This window comes from Sciurus vulgaris (assembly GCF_902686455.1).
Source record: "Sciurus vulgaris genome assembly, chromosome: 15".
Lineage (NCBI taxonomy): Eukaryota > Metazoa > Chordata > Mammalia > Rodentia > Sciuridae > Sciurus > Sciurus vulgaris.
Window position 1 is genome coordinate 69,929,779 of NC_136476.1, and position 22,509 is coordinate 69,952,287.

Sequence of the window (22,509 nt, forward strand, 5' to 3'; positions counted from 1 at the left end):
GTGGATGGACACAATACCTTTATTTTTTTGTGGTGCTGAGGATCAAACCCAGTGCCTCACACATGCTAGGCAAGCGCTCTACCACTAAGCCACAACCCCAGCCCAAATTCCAGATTCTTAATCTGTTGATCCTGGTTCTTTCACCTTGAGACTTTTATCTCCTGACACTCCACGAACTACGTGCTGACAAGAGGTTGTCCTGTGTAAGAAGCAGCTGACAGCACGTCTTCCCTGCTGCTAGGGGCCATTTGCCACCCGTGGGTAATCTTATACTTTTCTTCCCTTCTGCACTCAGCACCTGCCCAATTATTGGTTGTAGAATGAATAAATGAATGAATTAAGGAATGCAGACCATTTTTACTGGGACTGGTGGAAAGACATCCAAGGAGAAAGCTGAAAAGGGAGACAAGCACATTTGTCCACAGAATTGAAACTTATTTTCCAAATGTTCTAGCAACACATAATGAAAACAGCAAATAAAAACAAAAAAACTTTTTAAAGGTGAACTGAGTCCAAAACAGCTCCAAGTAGAGATGCAACTTGCTATTTGGGCTAGTCAGGTCCCTGGATACCGTTGTCCAGTCCTTTGGCACAACTTGCTGTGTGGCTCTGTAGCCACACAACCCCTGGTTTGCACTCAGAGGCCTCCATGTCTCCCAGCCTTTCGGCTGTGCCCCCACCGGCACCCACATCTGCACTCACCATAGAGTCTTCTCTGCTCCCAGAAGCCAGTGGGGGCCTATCCAATCTGCACCATAAAATACTACAAAGGAAGACAACACCAAATGAGGCTCTGCATCCCCAGCCCCAGCAGTGACTGAGAAAGGCTTGGTTCCTTGTCGTCCAGAAACAGAGTGCTCACCCCACGCCCCAAAGGAACTGCTTGGTCCAAAAGATGGAGAAGATGAGCAGCAGAGTGACGCTGAGGATGATGGCCATCAGGTAGGCGAAGATCCGGAACTGAGGGTTGCGGAAACATTCCCGCAGAGAGTAGTGGCTGGGGATGGGGATGGGCATAGGCCTGGTGGCCGGGGCCATGTCCTGGGGAGGTGTGGTCTGGTTCCCAGGCTCAAGGCCCAGGTCCAGCGTGTAGACCCGAGGCTGACGCAGGAAGTAACGGCTCTTAGGCTGGTCCTTGAGACAGAGCTGTCGGCCCTCCAGGATGACATGGTGGGGCTCCAGGCGGAGCAGGCTCAGCATGGCAGTGTCCGTAGGCAAGTCAGTGACAGGCTGCCCTGAGGCCAGCACGGTGGGCTGGCGACAGAGAGGGCAAAGCAAGCGGCGCCGGGCTGGAGTCACCAGGCTGAGGTGGGCCAGGCATTCCACGCAGAAGGAGTGGCAGCAGTCCAGCACTTTGGGGGTATGGAAGGTATTGTTGAAGGGGTTCCAGCAGACAGGGCACTCGGCCTCGAGCTCTCGGCCCCGCGGCTCCGTCATCCTCACGGGGCCTCACGGGGGATGTCCTGGCAGGAAAAAGGAGCAAAGGGGCACCCATGAAGCTCCGTCCCTGAGCTTGGCCTGAGGCTCAGAGCTCTGTGGCCTTCCGTTCAGTCCCATTTTACAAACGCAGCTTAGGTTCAAAAGCATTTTTTTCCAGATCATCAATTCCTAAGCCACCTAGTTAACTCTAAGGCTACACAGCTGCCCCTCCATCAGGGTGAAGGCCTGAGTCACCACCACCCGCAGCCAACAGCACCAGAATGAGCTGGCATTGCAGGAACTGCACCCTGGTTTGGAGATGCTCCCCGCGGTCACGCTGTGGGCCCTTGACTGCCCTGAAGTCAGAAAAGCGGACGGACCACGGTCAGGGGTTTTTGCTAGAGGACAGATACTTCCTTCCCTACTACCTTAAATCTCTGACCAGGACAAGATGGTCTTTGTCTGTCCTTTGTCTGTCCTTCCTGTGGGGACAAATGCTAGGCCCTCTTTCTCTCCTCCCCATGGTCTAGAGGGCCCACCCTCCAGCCTGCCTGGCCAGCTCTTTGGCCTGCTGAGGAGGCCCCTGGTAAAGCTTTTCCCCTTGATCTGGGAGCCTCTCTCCTCTGGGGACCGCCCCGCTCAGGCCCCAGGTCAGTCCTTGCAGAGCCTCTCCCTCGCGCTCAGTCTCCCTTGGATCCTCCACCCTGTTTTGCTAGGGAGACCATCAAGACACCCACCTGGGCTTCTGCGAACTGCAGTGGGATCAGGCAGAACTCAGAAGTGCCTGAGGTTCTGGTCTCTCCCTCCTGAATCCACAAAGCTTTGGGAAACTGCCTTCTCACCACCAAGCCCGGGCCGTCGCCATGGCAGCGCGCTCACAGCACCTGGAGCTGCCAGGTGGCCCAGGCTGCAGCCTGTTGAGTGCACCTGCCTGGAGCCAAGGCCAGAGAGCTGGGAGGTTGGGGACCTGATTTTCCCCCACACACACCTGGGGCGTGGCAACCGATTGAACCTGGAAGCCAAGTAGCTGCATGATTGTGGGTGGTTCTTTCTAGACCTGAGATCCCTGGCCTGGAAAGGCAGGCATGCCAATTTCCTCTCTGGATCATGGAGAGGGTAAGTGAGTCTTCCGAGCTTCCTCTCCCGTCCTTTCTTTTCGCAAATGGCTGGTATCTCCTCCTCCTCCTCACACAAAAGAGCTGCCTGCCCTGTGTTTCTATTGCTGCAAAATTCACCTACTTCACAATCTAAAACCTCTGAATATCAGACTCATCGAGCCTGCTTGTCCTCTTCTGATCTTCTAAGGCGCCTACTATCTGGGCAAACCTTGCTGCCTTCTGCTTTGTTCTTAGAACACAGCAGCCAGCGCTGAGATCTTAGAGTCCCACAGCTGGCCATCCTGCCAGCCCTGGGGACTTAAAGAGAGTAGTCAGAAGGGAGGAGCACCAGCCCTGCTTCCCTGCTTCAACTCGAAATGCTTGGCTTGTATCCATCTCTCATCTTGGTCATTTAAATTATTTAAAGAGTTGAGTTTCGTGCGGAGGGAGCAGTTTAAAAACCACTTCTCCTTCCTAACCACTTACTTTACTTTTGCAGATGGAGATAAGTGACTCACCCAAAGTCACCCAGCTGGTTCTGTGGTGCCAAGGATCGAACCCAGTACCTCAAGCACGCTAGGCAAGCGCTTTGCTACTGAGCTACAGCCCCAGCCCCAAATTATAGCCTATTTTCAAAGATACACACCCACGGGGAAATCTGTCTGGAAAGATAAGCAGACAAATGTCAACAGTGGCTGTCTGGGGGCAAGACTCTAAGTTTTGTTTTATTTTTTAAATTCTCATACCTGAAAATTCGAACTTTATTCCAGATAAGCTTGTCTCACTGTCCTTAAAAATCTTTCTCCTTTCCCCTCAAATCAGAGCTAGCATGGAGGGCTGAGGAAGAGGAGGATGGTGGCCACAGCCTGGCCCTTATCGGTGGTGCTTCCCTCAGATACCCACTGTGCTTCCAAGGTCAGCTGGCAGGAGGCCAGTCCCTCCAGGAGACACTGTGCCATGGACCCACCCGCCACCCCTAGACCAGGACAGCTCAGGGACAGTGAGTCCTCAACACCACCCTAAAGTCATCTCCTCACCTGTGCACGAGTCATTACCAAATACTCACTGCCTGCAGTGACACTCCATTGTCCCCAACGCCAATGTGACAGAGACAGGGAACTGGCACATCTGAGTTTACAGAGGGTCCCTGTCTCACTAAGACCTGTGTGACAACACAACTAGATAGCATAATGGCCTTTTGCCATTTGTTTCCATTTGCAAAAGGCCATTTGATTCTCTAAACCTGCACTGTAAAGGAGGCAGAATGGAAGTAAGAAGCATGCAGGCTTTGAAAGCAGGCCCTTGCTGATCCTGCATGGCTTAGTCTCCGCACTTCGTGTTCTTCTGTAAAAGAGGATAATGACCCCACCTGGCAGCTCTGTGAAGTGCCCAATAGAACTCAGCAGGGGTTCAGTACAAAGTTAGCTTGATCATTTTTACACCCATTTGACAGATGGGGAAGCCAAGGCACAAGATGGCAAAGAAAGGTACTTATCTAAGGCTTCAGAGCTAAAGAGTGGCTAAGCTTGAAAAATGAGCCTGGAAACATGCGTCCCAGGCCAGAGTCCACCTGTATGGCAGCGCTGTGTCTCTAGACTCCAGACCCTGTGACTCTGCGCCTCCATGACCCTACGTGGCTCTCTTGCCCTTACCTGCTCCCTTGGAGCCTCCTCCTGTGGCCCTGCAAGCAAGTGCTCTGTGCTGTGACTTCTGCTTCCAGCCTGCCTGGAGCAGGTCTCATTTGCATGGGTCTCAGCAGCTCGTTCTAGCTCTCTCTGCGCCGCCGGTTTCCCTCTGATGACTTTGGACTCTTTGTGTACAGGGACCACCTGGAAGCTTCAGTCTCTTCATCCTCCCCCCGTGAGTCACTCTCACTCTTTCTCTGAAGGGGTGGAAGTCCACTCACCCTCACAGACCTCCGTTCTGTGTGGGGCTGATCTCCTTCCGCTATCCTGGACTGTGCTAGCCACTTCCTGCTGACCTCTCTTGACTCTTGCACAGCCTGGCTTTAACCAAAGGCAGGGGACCTCTGAAGACCCTTCCCTCTTCTCAGCACCTGCAATGAAAACAAAGAGCTCTTGCAAAATACAAATAATCCAGTGGAAAAAATGTCAGAGGAGAGGCAGTTTAGAATAAGCAGGAAGAGTCTGGGTTCTCCAGCAAGTTGGACTTGTAGATCTGAGCAGGGTCAGAGTCCTCACACAGAATCCAGACTCTTCTTACTAACAATGGAGATGAGCAAACTATTTAATTTCTCCAAGTTTCAGTTTCCTCCCTGAAAATGGGGATAATAATTCATGTCCTTGATCTATAGATTAAATGAGATAGTACACAGAGAGTATAACCTAGTGAATGACACACAGAAACACAAGTAAATGTTAACTAGACCTGTTACTATTTTTAAAAATTATTTTTAAGTTATAGATAGACACAATACCTTTATTTGAGCTATTTATTTTTATGTGGCGCTTAGGATCGAACCCATGCTAGATAAGTGCTCTACCACTGAGCCTCAGCCCACTATTTTTACACAATCAGGCAAATCATGGGAAAAGGGAAGCAAATGGAATATATGTGTATGTATATGTATATGTGATAAATATATACATGTGTGATGTGTGTATATATACACATATTACATATGTGATTATTATACACATGAAAATATAAACAAACATACATATGTTGGTTCTACAATCTGTGCCACAGCCTCACTGTCTTCCAAAAGCATTCCATCACCCATCTCATGTCCCCAATTATATTCACATCCCCTCTCACATTCTCCTTGTACTTACGGTTCTCTGATTCCTTTTGTGATCTTTTCAATGACATTTGGAGAAAAAACAGAAATAAATAAATGTATTTTATTGGGGACAAAATCAAATGCTCTAATTCCCTCATTTGATTTTTTAATTCACTTCTATTTTCGAATAGGCAATACATTCACATGGGTCACCTGTGAGAGGTTTGATTTTGCAATGCATCTCTCCTCATCCGGCCACCTGATTTCCCTAGAAATTAAGGTAATATATTATGTTTTTTGTGCATCTTCCCAAAGATGAAAATGTCCAAACAAAATGTCTATGTATTCCTCTTTCTCTTTTTACCCAAATGCTCACATTGTGAACTGTTCTGCACCTTTCTTTTTTCACTTAATAATGCACCTGAGATGTCACTCTGTGTTAGTACATGGTTTTCTTCAGTTTTTAAATGGTCATATTTTGTTGATTAGCTATACCATAAATTGCTTAAACAATTGCCTACTGATCTAATACCTTAATTTAAAATATATAACTATTGAATGGAAGAATAAATGCAGAAATGAGTACAGGCTTCAGCTTAGCTTAGAGTTGTGTGAAAATAAAATTGTGGACTTTGGGAAGTTTGAGATCTCTGAAGAAGACCTCTCAGCGATTTTCTGAGTAGAGACAGAGTGATGTGATTCAAATTAATACACATTACTTCCAGTTCCTCTCAGCTTTGGAATTCCCTGCTTTCCTCTATCACTGCTATTTAACTAAAGTTAGTGGGGATTCAGGACACGAGGATCCAGTTTGTATTTGACAGTTTGGAAGACATACTTCCTGGGAAACCATGAATATGTGCATATACTCTGTCTTAATAATTTAATTCCCAGGGGTATCCAAAAGATATGTTTTGGTTGCATGAAGATGTTCATTACAGTTTTATTTTAACCACAAATGACTGACAACAGCCCAAAAGTCCATCAGTTAAGTAGATAACTGTATCATCATTTAAAATGATGTTGTAAAAGACTTGTCATTGACTTGTAAATATGGTCACAATATACTGTCAATAGAAGAAGGAAAACAATTTACAAATTGATTTATATAGTATGAGCCGATTTTATAAAGCCAAATTTATGTATAAAGACTGAAAAGCCCTGAGGAAAATGTTACAATGGTTATCTCTGGGTGAGAGGTACTAATATTTTCATTTTCTTCTTGCCATCCGTATTTCCTAAGTTTTCAAATTAATGCATATTATTTTTGTAGTAAGAAAGCTATCTTAGAAAAATAAGTTAAGTTCAAGTTTTCTGCTACTCAGAATCCAGAACTTAAAAGGTAAGCAGGCTGGGCAGGTAAGAAATCAGTCAAGGCCCTGGAAACAGTGAAATAAACAAGACAAGCGGGGGTCCGTTTTCCGGGTCACTAATTGTTTAGTGGTCACTAATTGTCTAGGGAGCAAATGCATCATCGTAATGTCTGTGGGTGGTCAGGACTACAGAGTCCTTTGCAAACAGTGGAAAATTTTTCTGGGGAGATACCCAGGAGAGATAGTGAAGCATCTCAGGAATTCCAGAGTTTAATTTAGTTCATGCCTGGGGTGGGGGTGGGGGGTGAGGCCAGCCAGCTGGAAAAGCGCCTGGCCTAAGCAGTACCCTGGATCTGGGCGAGCAGAGTCATGAGATTTGGTGGAGTCGAGCCAAGGTGTGGCACAGGAGCAAGTGCTGGTACAAGCCATCTGGGATGGAACAGGCGGAAGCAGGCAGGTCAATGGGCAATGAAGGATGGAGAAGGAGGCCGTGACCGAGGCAGGCTTTGATTAGGTGATGGTCATTGTTTCCTTTGGCCAGGGCACCTCTCCCTGTGGGGTACGACATTGTCTCCACTCACTGTGTTGCTTCAGACTGTCCAGAGTTTAGGACAGCCCAGCCGCATAGGCATTGCCTGGAGATGAGAAATACAGGACTCAGAATTTGCATTTTATAAGCTCCTTATAATTCAGAGACCATTCAGATTCAGAGACACATTGAGTGTGAGTAATGATTTGGGAGAAATCCATTCAATAGATGCTCCTTGACTCGGCCTGATTATATTCATCTACAAGTTCATAAGGGACATGGCAGCCTAGGGAGGGCTGGTGAGTCCCCACCTGGGAATGGCACGCATCAGCTTTGTGTGTCACCAGAATTTCCATCACAAGTCACAGTCCCTCAAGCAAAACCTTTGCAGCCAAATGTGTTTTAGAGCTTTTCATATTTTAGGAAGGTAGTATGCATTTGCCATCTATTGAACAACTCTCCCAGTGGGACCTGGGACAATACTCTGCAGTTTAGCATGAATGTTGACACAAAAAAGAATAAACACAGGATCAGATCAAGTTTGGGCACAAAATATAATGGAAAAATATTTTAGAATTGTGACTAAGGGTTATGGGCTGTTTTCTTTTGTTATTTTATTTTACTTTTAGACTGTGCCACTTGAATAAAGTTAGAAACACTGATACTGATACTATTTCCCAGCTTCAGACTTGCAGGAACTACACGATCTAGATTGATTGATTGGTTGATTGATGCAGTACCAGGACTGAAACCACAAGCTTTCATGGGCTAGGCGATTGCTCTGCCACTGAGCTACATCCCCAGCCCTTTTTTAAAAATTTGAGACAGGGTCTTACTAAATTGCCCAAGTTGGCCTCAAACTTGAGATCCTCCTGCCTCAGCCTCCCAAGAACTAGATAGTCTTTCATCTTTTTAATCAGGTCACATCTCAGCAGGCATGAATATTCCTAGCTCAACTCAAGGAGCACTTGGATTTTGATGAAATTAAGCCATTTCACCCCCATAGACACTACATGTCAAAACTGAGGCTGGAAGCCATATGGTCCAGTACTGTCCTTCCCCTGCCTTTCCTGAAGACAGTGGGTCTGAGCTCCTGTGCACACCTCTGCCTTCTCGGTCTTTGTGTGCTGTGTGCAGAGGGCAGGCTTCAGCTGCAGGCTGAAGGACAAAATACCTTCTGCACACACTGGCTGATATGTTTAGAAACGCAGGCCCTTGACTGACAGTTCTTTGCCAGCTAGTCTGTGAATGAAGCATTTGGTCTTTCGACCTCTCAAACTGACAGCCACATGAGGTCCTTGGTGTGAGCTGGCCCAGGCCTCTGGCAGGTCCTCCCATATACTCTGGAGCATTTCTCTGGATGAGCCCTGCCAGGAAGACATGGGCAGCATGAATTGAGGACTCTTCATACAAGGAAGCTTCCAGAAGTTCTCAAGGACCTTTTCCAAATGGCAGGAGATGAGGTTGTCAGACCAGGCTCCCCCTCTGCTTTTGTAATGCTTAGATGGCAACATGGACCTGGTATGGTTGCTCCTCTTCAAATTTCACGTTGAAACTTGCCATTGAAAAATGATGGGGCATTTTTTTTTTTTCAGTACTAGGGTTTGAACTCAGGGCCTCAGACAGATTAGGCTATTGCTGGATACATCCCCAGCCCTTTTAAAATTATTAATTAATTAATTAATTAATTAATTAATTAATTAAGTTACTTATTTGCAGTACTGGGGATTGAACCCAGGGGTGCTATAGCACTGAGCCACATTTTCAGCCCTTTTATTTCTTGAGACAGTCTTGCTAAATTGCCCAGGCTGGCCTTGAACTTTGATCTTCCTGTTTCAGCCTCCAAGTAGATAGGATTAGAGACATATGCCACTGTGCCCCATTGTGGGGCCTTTGAAAGAGGTGATTAAGTCATTAAAAGGGATTACTGCTTCCCTCACAGCAGGAGGGTCATTCTTGCAATAGTGGTTGACATAAAGCCAGCTCAGGCCCTCTGACTTGTTTGCTCCACGTGTGCCCGTTTGCCCATCTGCATTCTGCAACAAGTTGAAGCAGCACAAAGCCCTTACCAGTTCTGGGTAGAAGCCTCCAGAACTGTGAGCTAAATAAATGTCTTTCCTTTATAAACTACCCAGTCTCAATTCTGTTTTAGCAACAGAAAATGGACTGAGACAGAAAATTGGTACCAAGCAGTAGAAGTGACCTTGCAACTATGTGATGGGAAGAGACAAGGAAGAGTTCTGAAGTGAATCTAGGAAAAGACTATTGCTATAAATAGAGCATTCAAGAAGATTCTGGTGAGGGTTCAGAAGACAAGAAGACCAGGGAAAGTGTAAGACTTCTTAGAGATTACATAAATGGTCCTGACTAGAATGCCTACGACCATCCTGATGAGGTCCCAGAAATGAGGAATGTTTTACTGGGAACTGAAGTAGAGGCCATTCTTATTATACTATGCGACTGTAAAGAACCTGGTTGCATTATGTTCATGCGTAGGGCTGTGTGGAAGGTGGAACTTAAAGAGTAATGGGCTAGGAGTGCCGGCAGAAGAAATTTCTTTTCTGTTTGGACACAGTGTCACACACCTATAATCCCAGCTACCCTGGAGGCTGAGGCAGGAGGATTGCAAGTTAGAGGCCAACCTGAGCAAATAAAAAATAAAAAGGCTAGGGATGTACCTCAAAGGTAGGATGCTCCTGGGCTCAATCCCAAGTACCAAGAAGAAAAAGAAAAGAAAAGAAAAAGAAAGAAAGAAAGGAAGGAAGGAAGAAGGAAGGAAGGAAGGAAGGAAGGGAGGAAGGGAGGGAGGGAGGAAGGAAGGGAGGAAGGAAGAAAAGAAAGAAAGAAAGAAAGAAAGAGAGAGAGAGAGAGAGAAAGAAAGAAAGAAGGAAGGAAGGAAGGAAGGAAGGAAGGAAGGAAGGAAGGAAGGAAGGAAAGGAAGGGAGGAAGGGAGAGAGAGAGAGAAAGAGAGAAAGAGAGAAAGAGAGAGAGAAAGAAAGAAAGAAAGAAAGAAAGAAAGAAAGAAAGAAAGAAAGAAGAAAGGAAGGAAAGGAGGGAGGGAGGGAGGGAGAGAGAGAGAAAGAGAGAAAGAGAAAGAGAGAGAGAAAGAAAGAAAGAAAGAAAAGAAAGAAGGAAAGAAAAAGAATGAAAGAGAAAGAAAGAAAAAGAAAGAAAGAAGGAAGGAAGGAAGAAAGGAAAGAAAGAAAGAAAGAAAAAGAGAAAAGAAAGAAAAGAAAGAAGGAAAGAAAGAAAGAGAAAGAAAGAAAAAGAAAGAAAGAGAGAGAGAAAAGAAAGAAAAGAAAGAAGGAAAGAAAGAAAGAAAGAAAGAAGAAAGAAAGAAGGAAGGAAGGAAGAAAGGAAGGAAGGAAGGAAAAATGAAAGAGAGAAAGAAAGAAAGATAGAAAGAAAGAAGGAAAGAAAGAAAGAAAGAAAGAAAGAAAGAAGGAACGAAAGAAAGAAAGAAAGAAAGAAAGAAAGAAAGAAAGAAAGAAAGAAAGAAAAGAAAGAAAGACAGAAAGAGCCTCTTGCCCAGGCTGGTCTGGAGTTAGTGCCTGGCTCAAGCCATCCTGTCTCAATCTCCTGAGTAGCTGGGACTACAAACATGCACCACTGCACCCATCTAGAGTAAACTTCTAAGCAAAATATAGAAAATACAGAAGAAACTGCATGGTGACTTTTAACCACTTACATTGATATGAGAGAGCAAGGAATGATTGAAAAACAGAATTTATGATTTAAAGAAAACAGTGTAAGAGAACTGGAAAATTAGCAGCCTAGACATAAGAGGGGAAAATCTTACAAAGGTACAACCAAGCAACCCGTTTTCTTTGTTTTTGTTTTTTCTCTTTTTAAATAAAAAATTTGGTTTATATCTCTTTTTTGTTTTCTTTTTCTTTTGGGTGGTTCTTGTCTTTAATTTTTTTTATCTTCTACCAAGCAACCCTTTGATAAGAGATTAATATGCCCAGTGTTGTGCAGCAGAACAAATTGAAAAAGGCCCCAAGGACGTTTTAGAGATCTTTGAGGCTGCCCTTCCAGTCACAGGCCCAGCACCCAGCAGAGGGGCGCCAGGGGATTGGCCTGGGTTGGGCCCCAGGACTCCACTGCCCTGGCTTCAACTCAGGACGCTGCCGCTCAGGTTTCGGCACAGCCCTCTTTGGCCAGCCAGTCGTGGCTATGTGGGTGCAACTCCTACCACTGCTCCGGAGGCCTTAGCCGCGAGCCTTGGCGGAGTCACGTGGTGTTAGGTTGCAGGTGCGCAGAATTCAAGAGCGGAGAGAGCACGCTGCGCACTCCACCTGGATTTTAAAAGATGCTGGGGACACCCTGCGGTGGGGGCGGCAGGCAGAGGTCTGCCACGTGGTGGGGGGAGCTGCTTCGGAGATTCCCTACTAGAGCAATCCATAGGGGAGGCATCAGAACGAGACCCCCCGCCAGGGACTCCGGAACATGCCTGTCCCGGGAAGCTGCAGGCACGTGTGCAACTCCAACCTGGGGGAGCTGCGTGAGCCTGGGGTAGGGCTGCCCCATATCCAAGTGTGTCAGGAGGTAGCACATAGCGTGAAAGGTGATCTTTAAGATTTAATGTCTGTCCAGGCACAGTGGCGCATGCCTGTAATCCCAGCAGCTCGGGAGGCTGAGGCAGGAGGATCGCAAGTTCAAAATCAGCCTCATCAATTTAGCAAGGCCCTAAGAAATTTAGCAAGACCCTGTCTCTAAATAAAATACAAAAAGGACTGGGGATGTGGTTCAGTGGTTAAGTGCACCTGAGTTCAATCCCTGGTACCTGCCCTTCCAAAAAAGACTTCAATGTCCGCCCTCCTGGGGTTGAACTGGCTTGGGACCTGTCATTCCTTCCTTCTGTACCATTTCTCCCTTTTGGAATGGGAATATCTACCCTATGCCTGTCCTGTTTGTTTTGTTTTGTTGGTACTGGGGGATTGAACTCAGGGGCACTCAACCAATGAGCCACATCCCCGGCCCTATTTTGTATTTTATTTAGAGACAGGGTCTCACTGAGTTGCTTAGTGCCTCGCTTTTGCTGAGGCTGGCTTTGAACTTACAATCCTCCTGTCTCAGCTCGAGCCACCGCACCCACCTTTTGTTTTGTTTTTGCACTGGGAGTTGAACCCAGGAATGCTTTACTACTTATTTTGAAATAGGATCTCACTAAGTTGCTAAGAGTCTTAAGTTGCTGAGGCTGCCTCAAATTTGTGATCCTCCTATCTCAGTCTCCCGAGTAGCTGGGATTATAGTTGCTCACTACTGCATTTTGGAAGTAAATAACTTGTTTTTTGATTTTGCAGGCTCACAGATGAGACTTTGGACTTTTCAGTTGGTGCTGGAGAAAAATTAAGTCTTTAGGGATGGATTGTGGGAACAAGCTAAGATTTGGGGATGAGTCATGAGTCAGAGGGGGCAGAGACATAATGCTAAGATTTGAATATGGTTTGTCTCCTCCAAAACTTATGTTGATATTTGTCCCTGTGAGTGTTAAGAGGTGTAAGGGCCTGAAAGAGGGTATTAGGCCATAAGGAAGAATTAATGCCTTCTCTCTGGGGTGGTTCATTTCAGTCCTGCTGCCCCTCTCCTCCACATATGCCATTTGCCCTTCTACTTTCTGCTATGCATTGAAGAAGCACAAGGTCCTCACTGGAAGCCTGCATGATGCCCTTAGGTTTCCAGCCTCCAGAACCATGAGCCAAACTTCTTTCCTTTATAAATTATCCAGTCTCAGGTATTCCTTTATAGTAACAGGAAACAGACCACAACAGGACCCTTGGGTATCAAAACCAGGAATCCAGAGGTCTCCTACCTCTTCTGGTCTGCGGGCTTCCTTTTCTGCTTTTCCTCAGCCCTCCTGGCCTTTCCCCTTTCTCTGTGGCCACACTGTCTCTCTCATCTGTCCCTCTCTCTATAGCTGTACAATTTCCCTTCTCTCAGGAAGGAGTTTAGTTTTTAACTTTCACCAAAGATATGTCCACTATAGGAAAATTAGGAACCTCAGATGAATTATCATTGAGCAATGGTAGGCACATTCTAGGGTCACTTCCTGAATTTTATACCTTAGCGATGACGACAATTCTACATGTAGGAGCTATTATCACCATCTTCTTCATTTTGTAGATAAAGACACTGAGGCATAAAGAGGTTAAGCCACTTCCCAAGGTCACAGGGCTAGGAAGAGGCTTGCTGGGATTTCAAGCAGGCAGAAGCCTCATGTTAGAATCTACAGCCTCAACCACCAGGGCTCAATGCCACCTGGAAGGAGAAAACAAACCCATCCAGAATCCTACATGCAGAGATAATCTCTGACACATTTGGAGATGCGTGGCCTTCTGTTTCTTTTCTTTATACAGAATTTTTAAAGTAAATTATTGTGTCATCCTCTGTGTACTATTTTGTAGTCTCTTTTTTCACTTTATCATCTTTCTATATAATGAAAGTCTTTCACAGTTTTTTCTTCAAGATGAAGTTTGTCTTACCTTTTTTCCCCTTACTGTCTTCCGATTATAAAAGTGGTATAAGAAAAATCTGCTTGCTTGTGTAAGCATAAAATAGGATGCACTAGCTGCTGGTCTTGCTGGTTACCTCCAGAGGGAGCCAGACGGAAGGCAGACCGCCTTGAGAGGGAGACTCCATTGTGGAATCTTTTGGACTCTTGTGACTATGAGAATGTATTATCTATTTCAAAAATAAGTTTTAAAAATGAAAATGCTCCCCCATCACAAAAGTTAAACAGATATGTCCCAATTGTAAAAAATTAAAGAATACAGAAAGGAAAGCAATACATTAATCTTTACACTCAATATCTGGATAAAACACCATCCATATTTTTGCCACATTCCTTCCAGGTCTGTTGCTGTGGCAGTACAGATGCCCATGCGGATGTTGCTACTGTAATGGTGTGAGGCTGTGCGGTTGGTGTTGTTACTTGCTCTTTTCACTTAGGGTGAATTGTGGGCAACACTTCATGCAACTTTATTTTATTTCATTTATTATTTTATTTTATCTACATTATTTCTGAATAGCAAGTCATTTATTGGTAAGTACATGTTTTCATCTGCAGTAATAAATTCACTTGAACAGGAGACAATAATCAAGTCAAAAGAATAAATACTTGCCAATCATCAGAAAAATCTGTGGTCAATGGGGCTGCCTTGTAGAGATCCAAAATCACTCTGAGGCCAAGTCTTATATTTTTGTCCTTTTATTAGTCCATATGAAATAGGTCCATGATACCTGGAATCTGTAGAATTCTGTAGATTGTCACCTTCTACCAAATATGACCCAATGGCACATAACTATGGCTTTTAAGGAAGTCTGACAACCCACATAAGGTGGCATGTTTATAATTCCAGCATCCCAGGGAGCTTCATCCCAGGAGGCTCCCAAGTTTGAGGCCAGCCTTAGCAACTTAGTGGGAACCTGTCTCAAAATTAAAAATACAAAGGACTTGGGAGGCAGTTCTGTGATAAGAGTACCCTCTGCGAGGAGGGAAAGGAAAAAGAGGGAGGAAGGTAGGCAGGATGGGATAAAGAAGAAAGGAAGGAAAGGAAGGAAGGATGATCTGACGGACTAGTGGCAAGGACTTTGTCTCCTTCTAAACCAATTACTCTTATGAATATTTGATTTTGTATTACTCAGGCTTTGCAATCATAATGTCACTTCTTTGAACACCACAAAAATGTAGGCTAGAATTTTCTGCAAAGATAATAACTGAATTTGAATTGTAGGGTTCAACACTGGTCCACAACACATTACCAACATGCAAAGGACCATACAGCCATATTGAATAGTAGAGTCAACAAGTTAAAAAGTTTGTTCCAGAACGCCATGGTTCTATACAGACTCTGCCATCATTGACCATAGGTCTATTCTACAATTCATTTCATTAAAAAAAAAAATTAGTTGTAGATGGACAGCATGCCTTTATTTTGTTTATCTTTAAGGATCAAACCTAGTGCCTCACACATGCTAGGCAAGAGCTCTGCCACTGAGCTACAGCCCCAGACCTCAATAACATCAGGTTTCCAGGAAAAGCAAAACAAACAAACAAACAAAAAAACTAAAGCCTATCTTAAAGCTTATGTGGGTGGACCGTGGTTTCAGGATTCCTCTGACACCAAAGGACCCCCAAAACCCCCTCACCCTCATCGAGGGAGGCCTTTCTCTTGCAGTCTCATCTTGTATATCTACATGGTTATTGGTCATGTGAGATTAACAAGGGACTAGAAGCCAATTTCCAGATGAACTGAGAGTCCAGCGTCTGGACCTGCAGCACCAGGTAGCATTAATCCCTCCACCCATAGCTGGGCCTGTTGATTTTCTGGGTGAAGACTTTGGATAGGCAGGATTCTGTGTTCCAGACCTTAAAGAGAGAACATCTGGGAATGGACTGGATGTTCCTTCTGTGATGTTTAAACCAATGTCAGTGATTCCCTAGGTACAAACTCCTCCTACTTGCCACTTCCTCTTCAACCTCAATGCCCACAACCACCTGGAAAGCACCACCGAAAGAGAGGGCCTTGCTGGAAGAACCAGGCTGCATGTCCCAAGACCTGAGTTCCCATCTGGGCTCTGCCACATGCTGTGTGACCTTGGGCCAGCCACTTTTTTCCACAGAACAGAGGTTATGATCTCTATCCTGCCTATCTCGGTGTTTTCTTCCCAGAAGACTCAGATGAGATGATCGTGAAGGTACTATGTAAAACACAGGGCACTGTAAAAAGTCTTCTGTTAAATTCTGACCTCTTCACTGAAGGCATCAGGGAGAGGGATGGATGTCAAGACCAGTTGGTCCAGGTTCCTCTGCTGTTGGCTCCAGGAGCTAACCCTCCCATGGGACACTCCTCAGCATCTGGCTGGAGAGTTCAAGAGCACAGTGTTGGCTAGGGTGTGGAACAACTGAAACTCTTCTACACAGTCAGTGTAAACTGGTACAATTTCCTTGGAAAACTGTTTGGCAGTATCTGTGGAAGTGATGCTGTGCAAATATCTGATAGGCCAGCAAGTCCATTGCTAGTCACAGAATGAGCAATACATGTAGATGTTCACCAGAAGACTGTTATCAGAATGTTCGCAGCAACACTACTTGAGAGAATCTGACACTAGAAACTGAGTGCCCATCCATAGATAAATGGATACATCACAATATTTTCACACGATGTACACTGAGCAGTGAAAAGGAGTGATGTTCAGCTACAACAGTGTGGATCGGTCTCACGAACGTGTGGAGCAGAAGCAGCCTAAGACAGTACATGCTTCTTCCACTTAAATCTCTTGGGGCGTAACAAGCCACTCTGAAACTTAGGGTCTAAAACAACACTGATTTATTATTTCTCCTGAGTTTGTGGGCTAGCTCTGTGTTTCTCTTTGGATATCCTGAGTTTACTTACAAGGCTGCACTGAGCTGCAGAGTTGGCTGGGTCAGATGGCCCAAGGTGATCTTGTTCACGTGAACTTGCTCTGGTGATGCTTCTTGGTTCTTCTCCATGTGACCCCAACGATCTTCTTTATGTGGTGATCTGAGGGCAGCGGTCCAAGAGGGCCAAAAGTAGAGTGGCAAAGCATCTCAAGGCCAGCCTCAGGAGGCCCACAGTGCATTCCTCTGCATTGTGTTGGTCAAAAGACCGGCCGAGGTTAGAGGAGCGTGAAATAGGCTCTACCTCTGGACGAGAGGAAGTCATGTTATAAAGGGACACACATTCAGCTATGGGAGAAACTCGTGGCCATATTTTCTATCTCCACAATACAGTTATAGAACATAGAAAAGCGGCACAATTGATGGATGCTGTGACAAATTCCGTAGTGGACAGGCCTAAAGAGGAGTATGAGGGAAACCATTCAGGTTCCTGGATATATTACCTTCTGCATCTAAGTCTGCTTATAAGAATTAATTCAGTTAAAATTCAACAAGTTGTACCCTTAAAGGCATCTGATTTTTTTTGTATAATTACTATACTTGAGTTAAAAGTTAAAAATTATACAGTGGTTTAAGAGCAAGATTCGTTTCCTTTGCAGTCAAAGGCCAGCCAGTCAGGTTGGCAAAGTAGTTCAGCTGTTTGAGATTATTCAGGGCCCCGCTTCTTCCTGTCTTGCTGTTCCATCACCTGTCCCCACCTGAGTAGCTGCAGCAGTTACTGGCTGTCTGAACTCCACTAGTGGGAGGGACCCCAGGGACAGTCGTGGACACACATTCCTTTCAAGCTAGTAAGGCGGAAATTACACACATCACCTGCATTCACAGCCCACTGCCCAGAGCTGATTCTCATGCACACACAGCTGGAAGGCAGGCTTAGCTGGCAGCCTCTGCCAAGTTCAGGGAAACAACCAGAAGTCTACTGCACCTTAGATGATGAAGCTGTTCTTTAACAATTGTTTTCAGAAGGCCATTCAGAAATAGCTAAGTTCCTTTTTCTTAAAGTCAAAGATTAAAAACCCTGAGTAACCTGAGGTCTGAATTTTGCTGGTAACTCCTATGTCTAAGTGAAGGCCATTAATAATCACCATCTGTTTTCCTTAAACATATACATACATCTAGATGGTAACTAACTATATACATTTGTTTAAATTTTAAATATGTGGCTGGCCAAATTCCAACAGCTTATACATTTTCCTGGAAAAAGGTCAACTGTCTTTGGAAAATTCCTTTATATGATTTTAGAGGGGTAGCCACTTATATGACGTGGGCAGTGAACTTAGCTGCCTGTGTCTTAGGTGCTGAGTACTCAATTAGGGCCTACTAAAACTAAAAAATGCTCTAGAAGTATTAGCACTTATTCATCTATTTTCTACTTATAATGTACGGATGAGGAATTCTGACATCGAGCACCCATGGAGAGCTGAGGGAAGGGGTCTCCACCAGTACAGCCTCTCAGGCTCACTCACCAGAGCCTGTTTTCTTACTTGCCCTCCTATAGCAGCGTCTCCTCCTTCCCTGGGACCGCCTCCCTACCCACTCCTTGGGTTTTTGACTTGTGCCTACTTCCTTCTAGCAACATTAGCTGCAGCACTAAGAACCCGGCTTATGCTAGGATTTTCCTGAGAAACCTTCTATGGCCCCCACACACCTGGTCAGGAGGATCTCCTTGGAGCCAAGCAATAACGGGGGCTAGCGGTGCATTTCAGCGGTGGAGTGATGACCTAGCTTGCACGCAGCCTGGGCTCCATCCCCGGCACCATACACATCTGAAAAACGGAATAACTGGTCCCAAAAGTACAAAAACCATGTCCTGGTCTATAGAATTTCTAAAAATGAACAGCAAAACTCTGTGACATCATGAATAGACAAGGTACAAAGGAAAACAGACCTAGTTTCAAAATCTCAACTCTTCCTCTTCCTACCTGTGTAACTTTGGTTACACAGGGGCCAATCAAAGTACCAACAGTCTCTGGGCCTCAGCTTCCTTATCTGTGAAATGGGAATAACAATGGGAATTGCAGTGATCCTTTTTAACCCTCTGAAGGAGCTCAGTCAAGTAGGTTCCACCACTACCTCTTTGTCCTTCTCGAGTTCAAAGATCCACAACTTAAGGTTAGGAAGTAATTTCTAACAAGACTGGACGAAGAAGTAGTAAACATTTATTTTGGAAAAGAGCATTTAGTTTGGAAAGAAGATAATAAATGTCTACACTGCCATTTGTCAGTACCTAGTACCTTGCCTAGCATTTAATATATTTTGTCCAGTCCTCAAAACAGCTGGTGAGGAAGGAACAATTGGGAGCCCCATGTTATAAGGAAACAGATTTTATAACTTGCCCAAGTTCGTCCAGCTAAATGGGGACGTGAAGTTTCAAACTCAGGTCTGACTGCACTAGCTTAAGAACAAATTCTGTCACTGGAGACAGCTGGGGGAGGGGCAGAAGGGAGACAAGGAAGCTGGCTGCTGGCCACTGGTCTTAGGGACAGGCAGAAGCCAGAAGAGACAAATGCAAATTATTTCTTGGGCTGGGACTCACCAGAAAGGGAATCTCCAGGTCTCAGTTGTCTTACTCTTGGGTTCATCGGCAGGAGGGACTCCATTTTCCCTCAAGAAAAATGGGCTGTGAACAGCAGGCTGGGGACTGACTCCTGTGGCCACACAGGCTGATCTGAGCACCCCACCCCTCATCATTAAAGGGGGCTCAATGGTTGGGGCTCAGTTGACTCCATCCACTTATGCTGTCTATGTTCTCTATTTCAGATATTCCCCCACTGCCCTGTTCTGGTCATTCCGGGGTTGGGGGGACATGCACACACACACACACACATTTAATATATATTTATACTATTTAAAATATATTTATTAAACATATATTTTAAATATATATTGTTAAATATATATTTAATGCATATATTTAAATATATTTTAAAATATTATATATTTATATATAAGTATTTATATATTAAATATAAATACTATATATACACATTTTACAGATATATATTATATATGTGTATATACACAATTTTATTTAAACTATATAATAAATATATATTTTATATATATGTATATATACACATAATTTTATTTATAGAAAACTATATTTTATATATATGTATATGTATATATACACACATATAATTTTATTTATAGAAAACTAAATAAAAATATTCAAATTAAAAATGCAATGTTTTCAGCCTTACTCTCTAAACCTCTCCCTTTCCTTACCCATGGAACAGTCCGGGTGATGCCCCTGTGCTGGTCAACCACTTGAGACCATCTTAGGGGCTGTTTTCCTGCCACCTCAGCAGCGCTGGTCTAGGGAGGCCCAAGCGCAGGCGGGGTCTGCCGCCCCTCCTGCCCTGGGTGGAAGCCAAGGCTCTGGCTTTCTACCCAGCTTTGTTCTTCAGGCTGCTGAGGGGCAGTGCCAGCGCTTGGACTATGGCAGATGGTCCACGTCCTCTATGGAGCCGAACTCTTCTTTCCTATCCAAATGATTTTTTGAAGCGACAAAAGCTTCTGTTCCTGCTGCCTTTTATTTCTTCTTTCTTTTGTATTTACTTCTTTATCTATTTTGTGGACATACACTGGAAAGGCGAGTCTGACTGAGTCCAGCTGTGCCTCTGCGCTCACAGACACATCCATCACTCCTGCGCCTCCAGGTCACTGTCTTGAGGAAAACTTTTTATTTTTATTTTTTTGGAAGAGTTGACCCAAACACTCACTAAAACACTGCATTTGGGTTTAACTTAGATTGTGAACTTTAGGTTTAGTCCATGTTTCTAAACTTTTTACCTGATTTTGACTCACTGAACTTAAATTGACTTCTAATACTGATATACTTTCTAAGTAAATGTAAGCAAAGAACACCAGGCCTACATTCCACCCCCCCCCCCCCCCCCAAAAAAAAAATAACATAGAAAAACACAAAGCCACACAGAGGAAGGAGAGGCTATGGTTTGACATTGTCTGGTGAATATCTCTTGGCTTCAGAAAGCTGCCACTTCCTTCAGTTCCAGCCCTCGGCTGTGGTCCATTCGAAGTAAGTGAATTCCTCTGTTGAAACTTGCACATAATAAGGAGATGGGGTCACCAACAGCCAGGGAAGTCAAGGGTCCAGATCCATCCAGAGACAAGGTGAAAAGGCAGGCTGGGGGGAAGGGGACATCTGCAGTTTAGGCCAAGAGTGCAATGAAGTAATACATGGCTTAATGACATCAGGAATTTGGGAAATGTATCATTAGGCAATTTAATTGTTATGCAAATATCCCAGAGTGTACATGTGTAGTAGGTACAGCCTACTACACACCAAGGCCATATGGCATATGCCACTGTTTGTTGTGGTCTATGGTTGACTAAAACGTCATTTTGCAGTGAAGTGACTGTATCATGAAATACTGAGTCCTCCTGAGAAATCCAAGGAAATAAAGCCTGTGCTGTACCTGTCCCACCCACATTCGAGGCCCCACTTGCTTAAGGGGAAGGTGCACCAGCGGGTAAGGCAGAACTTGGGTCAATGCCATGACTTCAACTGCACAGAATGGGGCCCAGGCCAAACAAGATCTATGCCACCAAGAAGCACGTGGAAACTGGGGGGTCACCTGCTCAGGACATGCTAAAAGGTGCCCTCAGTTACCTACCCAGAACCAAGGCAGAGCAGGGGCAGGGAAAACAGACAAGGACATGATCTGTAGCTGTTGGCTCCCTTTAAGATAACAGAGAATGGGGACCTGCAGGCAGTCTTTGGGGGTGTCCAGCTGAGCTAGTCTCCCTCCATCTGCATCTCAAAGGCCACTCTTCTAAGAACTTCAGGTACACACCCAGTGGGCTGGGCATTCATGCCAGCCATTCCAGTCAATGCTATCAGGCCCTGCCTTCCCTAATCTTAGGTTCATGATCATTAAACCAAAAATGTGCTTGCCTACCACCCAAGACTGTTGCAGCTGGGCAACTGGGAAAGGCAAATCCAGGTAAGAGGACAACAGGCGTGTCTGTGCTATGGCTTGTGGCCACAGCTGTTTGCAGAGAGCCATTAGACATGGTCCCAACTCAGGGTACCCTTTCTTCCCCTGGAGCAACTGAATTTCCGGAGAATATCTGCTGGAAGGATGTGGTCTGAAGCTCTCTAAATCACGCATTCTTATTCTAGGGAATTCTCTCTAGGGCAGAGCAGCACAGGGACAGCAGGGTGCTAGGAACACTTATTCATAGCATTTGTCCCCACCATGACCAGCATTCATGTTACCAAAGGTTTAAAAACTAGCTCAAAAATTGCTGAATATCACAAAGATAGCCTCAGCAACTTAGTGAGGCCCTAAGCAAATTAGTGAGATCCTGTCTCAAAATAAAAAATAAAAATAAAAAGGGCTGGGCATGTGGCTCAGTGGTTTAGCACCCCTGGGTTCAAACCCTGGTATGAAAATAAAATAAAATTGCTGAATGTCTAACAATTGACCAGTAGGAGCCAGTTCCAGCGTATCCAGGACTCTGGGGTGCCATGCTCCACAGACACTTTCTCTGGTGCTTTGAAGTATCATGGCCTTATTGTGATCTTAACCAGTTTCAGGGTCCAAATGGGACAAGCCTTTCTGAGACTATCCTTACTGCCACAGAATCCCACCAAGAGCTGAAGCTTCAATTTAATCTCTGAAAAAGGAATTCAAATGTGGCAATTCTTGTTCCCCTTTCCAGATATTTTGAGCTTCGCATTAAAACTTGATGAGAAACTTCAGGGAAAAAGAATGTAAGAACCAAAAAGATTTTATTTGGGTTCTCAGGAATGACTCTATACATCATGGGATACTTGGTGATGGTTTCTACCCAGAAGTTGACCAGAAAACGACTGGCATCTAGGTATCATCTCTTGACCACTTAGGGGACAAGACCTTGGCAGGAGATGCCTGGCTTTCTACATGATTAATAATGGGAAGAAAGAATTTTAGGACCCTGTGTATCTTTGAGAAGCACTACAGTAGGCTCCTTAC

The 22,509-nt window shown here is 44.8% G+C and overlaps 2 protein-coding genes and 1 long non-coding RNA gene across 9 annotated transcripts in view; 1 reads left to right on the plus strand and 2 right to left on the minus strand.

Annotated features, from left to right (window-relative positions):
* On the minus strand, window positions 1–5,420 carry RNF183 (ring finger protein 183). Of its 2 annotated transcripts, none has more exons than XR_013759724.1 (2): window positions 703–5,420; window positions 1–393 (listed from the first exon to the last, which is right to left on the minus strand). XR_013759724.1 is itself a non-coding variant. In XM_079113869.1 (2 exons), the coding sequence occupies exon 2, from the start codon at window positions 1,435–1,437 to the stop codon at window positions 859–861; it is 579 nt and encodes a 192-aa protein (XP_078969995.1). In that variant the 5' UTR covers window positions 1,438–3,436; window positions 3,468–5,420; the 3' UTR covers window positions 1–858. The 2 variants fall into 2 exon arrangements, 1 of the variants encoding a protein (XP_078969995.1); XM_079113869.1 differs by having other exon boundaries at window positions 1–3,436; window positions 3,468–5,420.
* LOC306645788 overlaps window positions 3,380–22,509 on the plus strand; it is a 20,034-nt gene continuing 904 nt past the window's right edge. The window contains exons 1-3 of one of the 4 annotated variants that reach the window (XR_013759725.1): window positions 3,380–3,516; window positions 5,451–5,539; window positions 20,900–21,021. This is a non-coding gene — a long non-coding RNA (uncharacterized lncRNA). The other 3 variants (XR_013759726.1, XR_013759727.1, XR_013759728.1) reach the window with 3 other exon arrangements.
* WDR31 (WD repeat domain 31) overlaps window positions 19,704–22,509 on the minus strand; it is a 21,191-nt gene continuing 18,385 nt past the window's right edge. For all 3 annotated transcript variants that reach the window (XM_079113868.1, XM_079113867.1, XM_079113866.1), the window contains one exon: window positions 19,704–20,675. In XM_079113868.1, coding sequence (XP_078969994.1) covers window positions 20,515–20,675 — 161 coding nt within the window. In that variant the 3' untranslated portion in view covers window positions 19,704–20,514. The remainder of the gene's footprint in view (window positions 20,676–22,509) is intronic.

What these genes read in the sequence shown, in the direction of transcription:
- RNF183 (XM_079113869.1), bottom strand. Translation starts at nt 1,437, where the DNA reads ATGACGGAGCCGCGGGGCCGAGAGCTCGAGGCCGAGTGCCCTGTCTGC.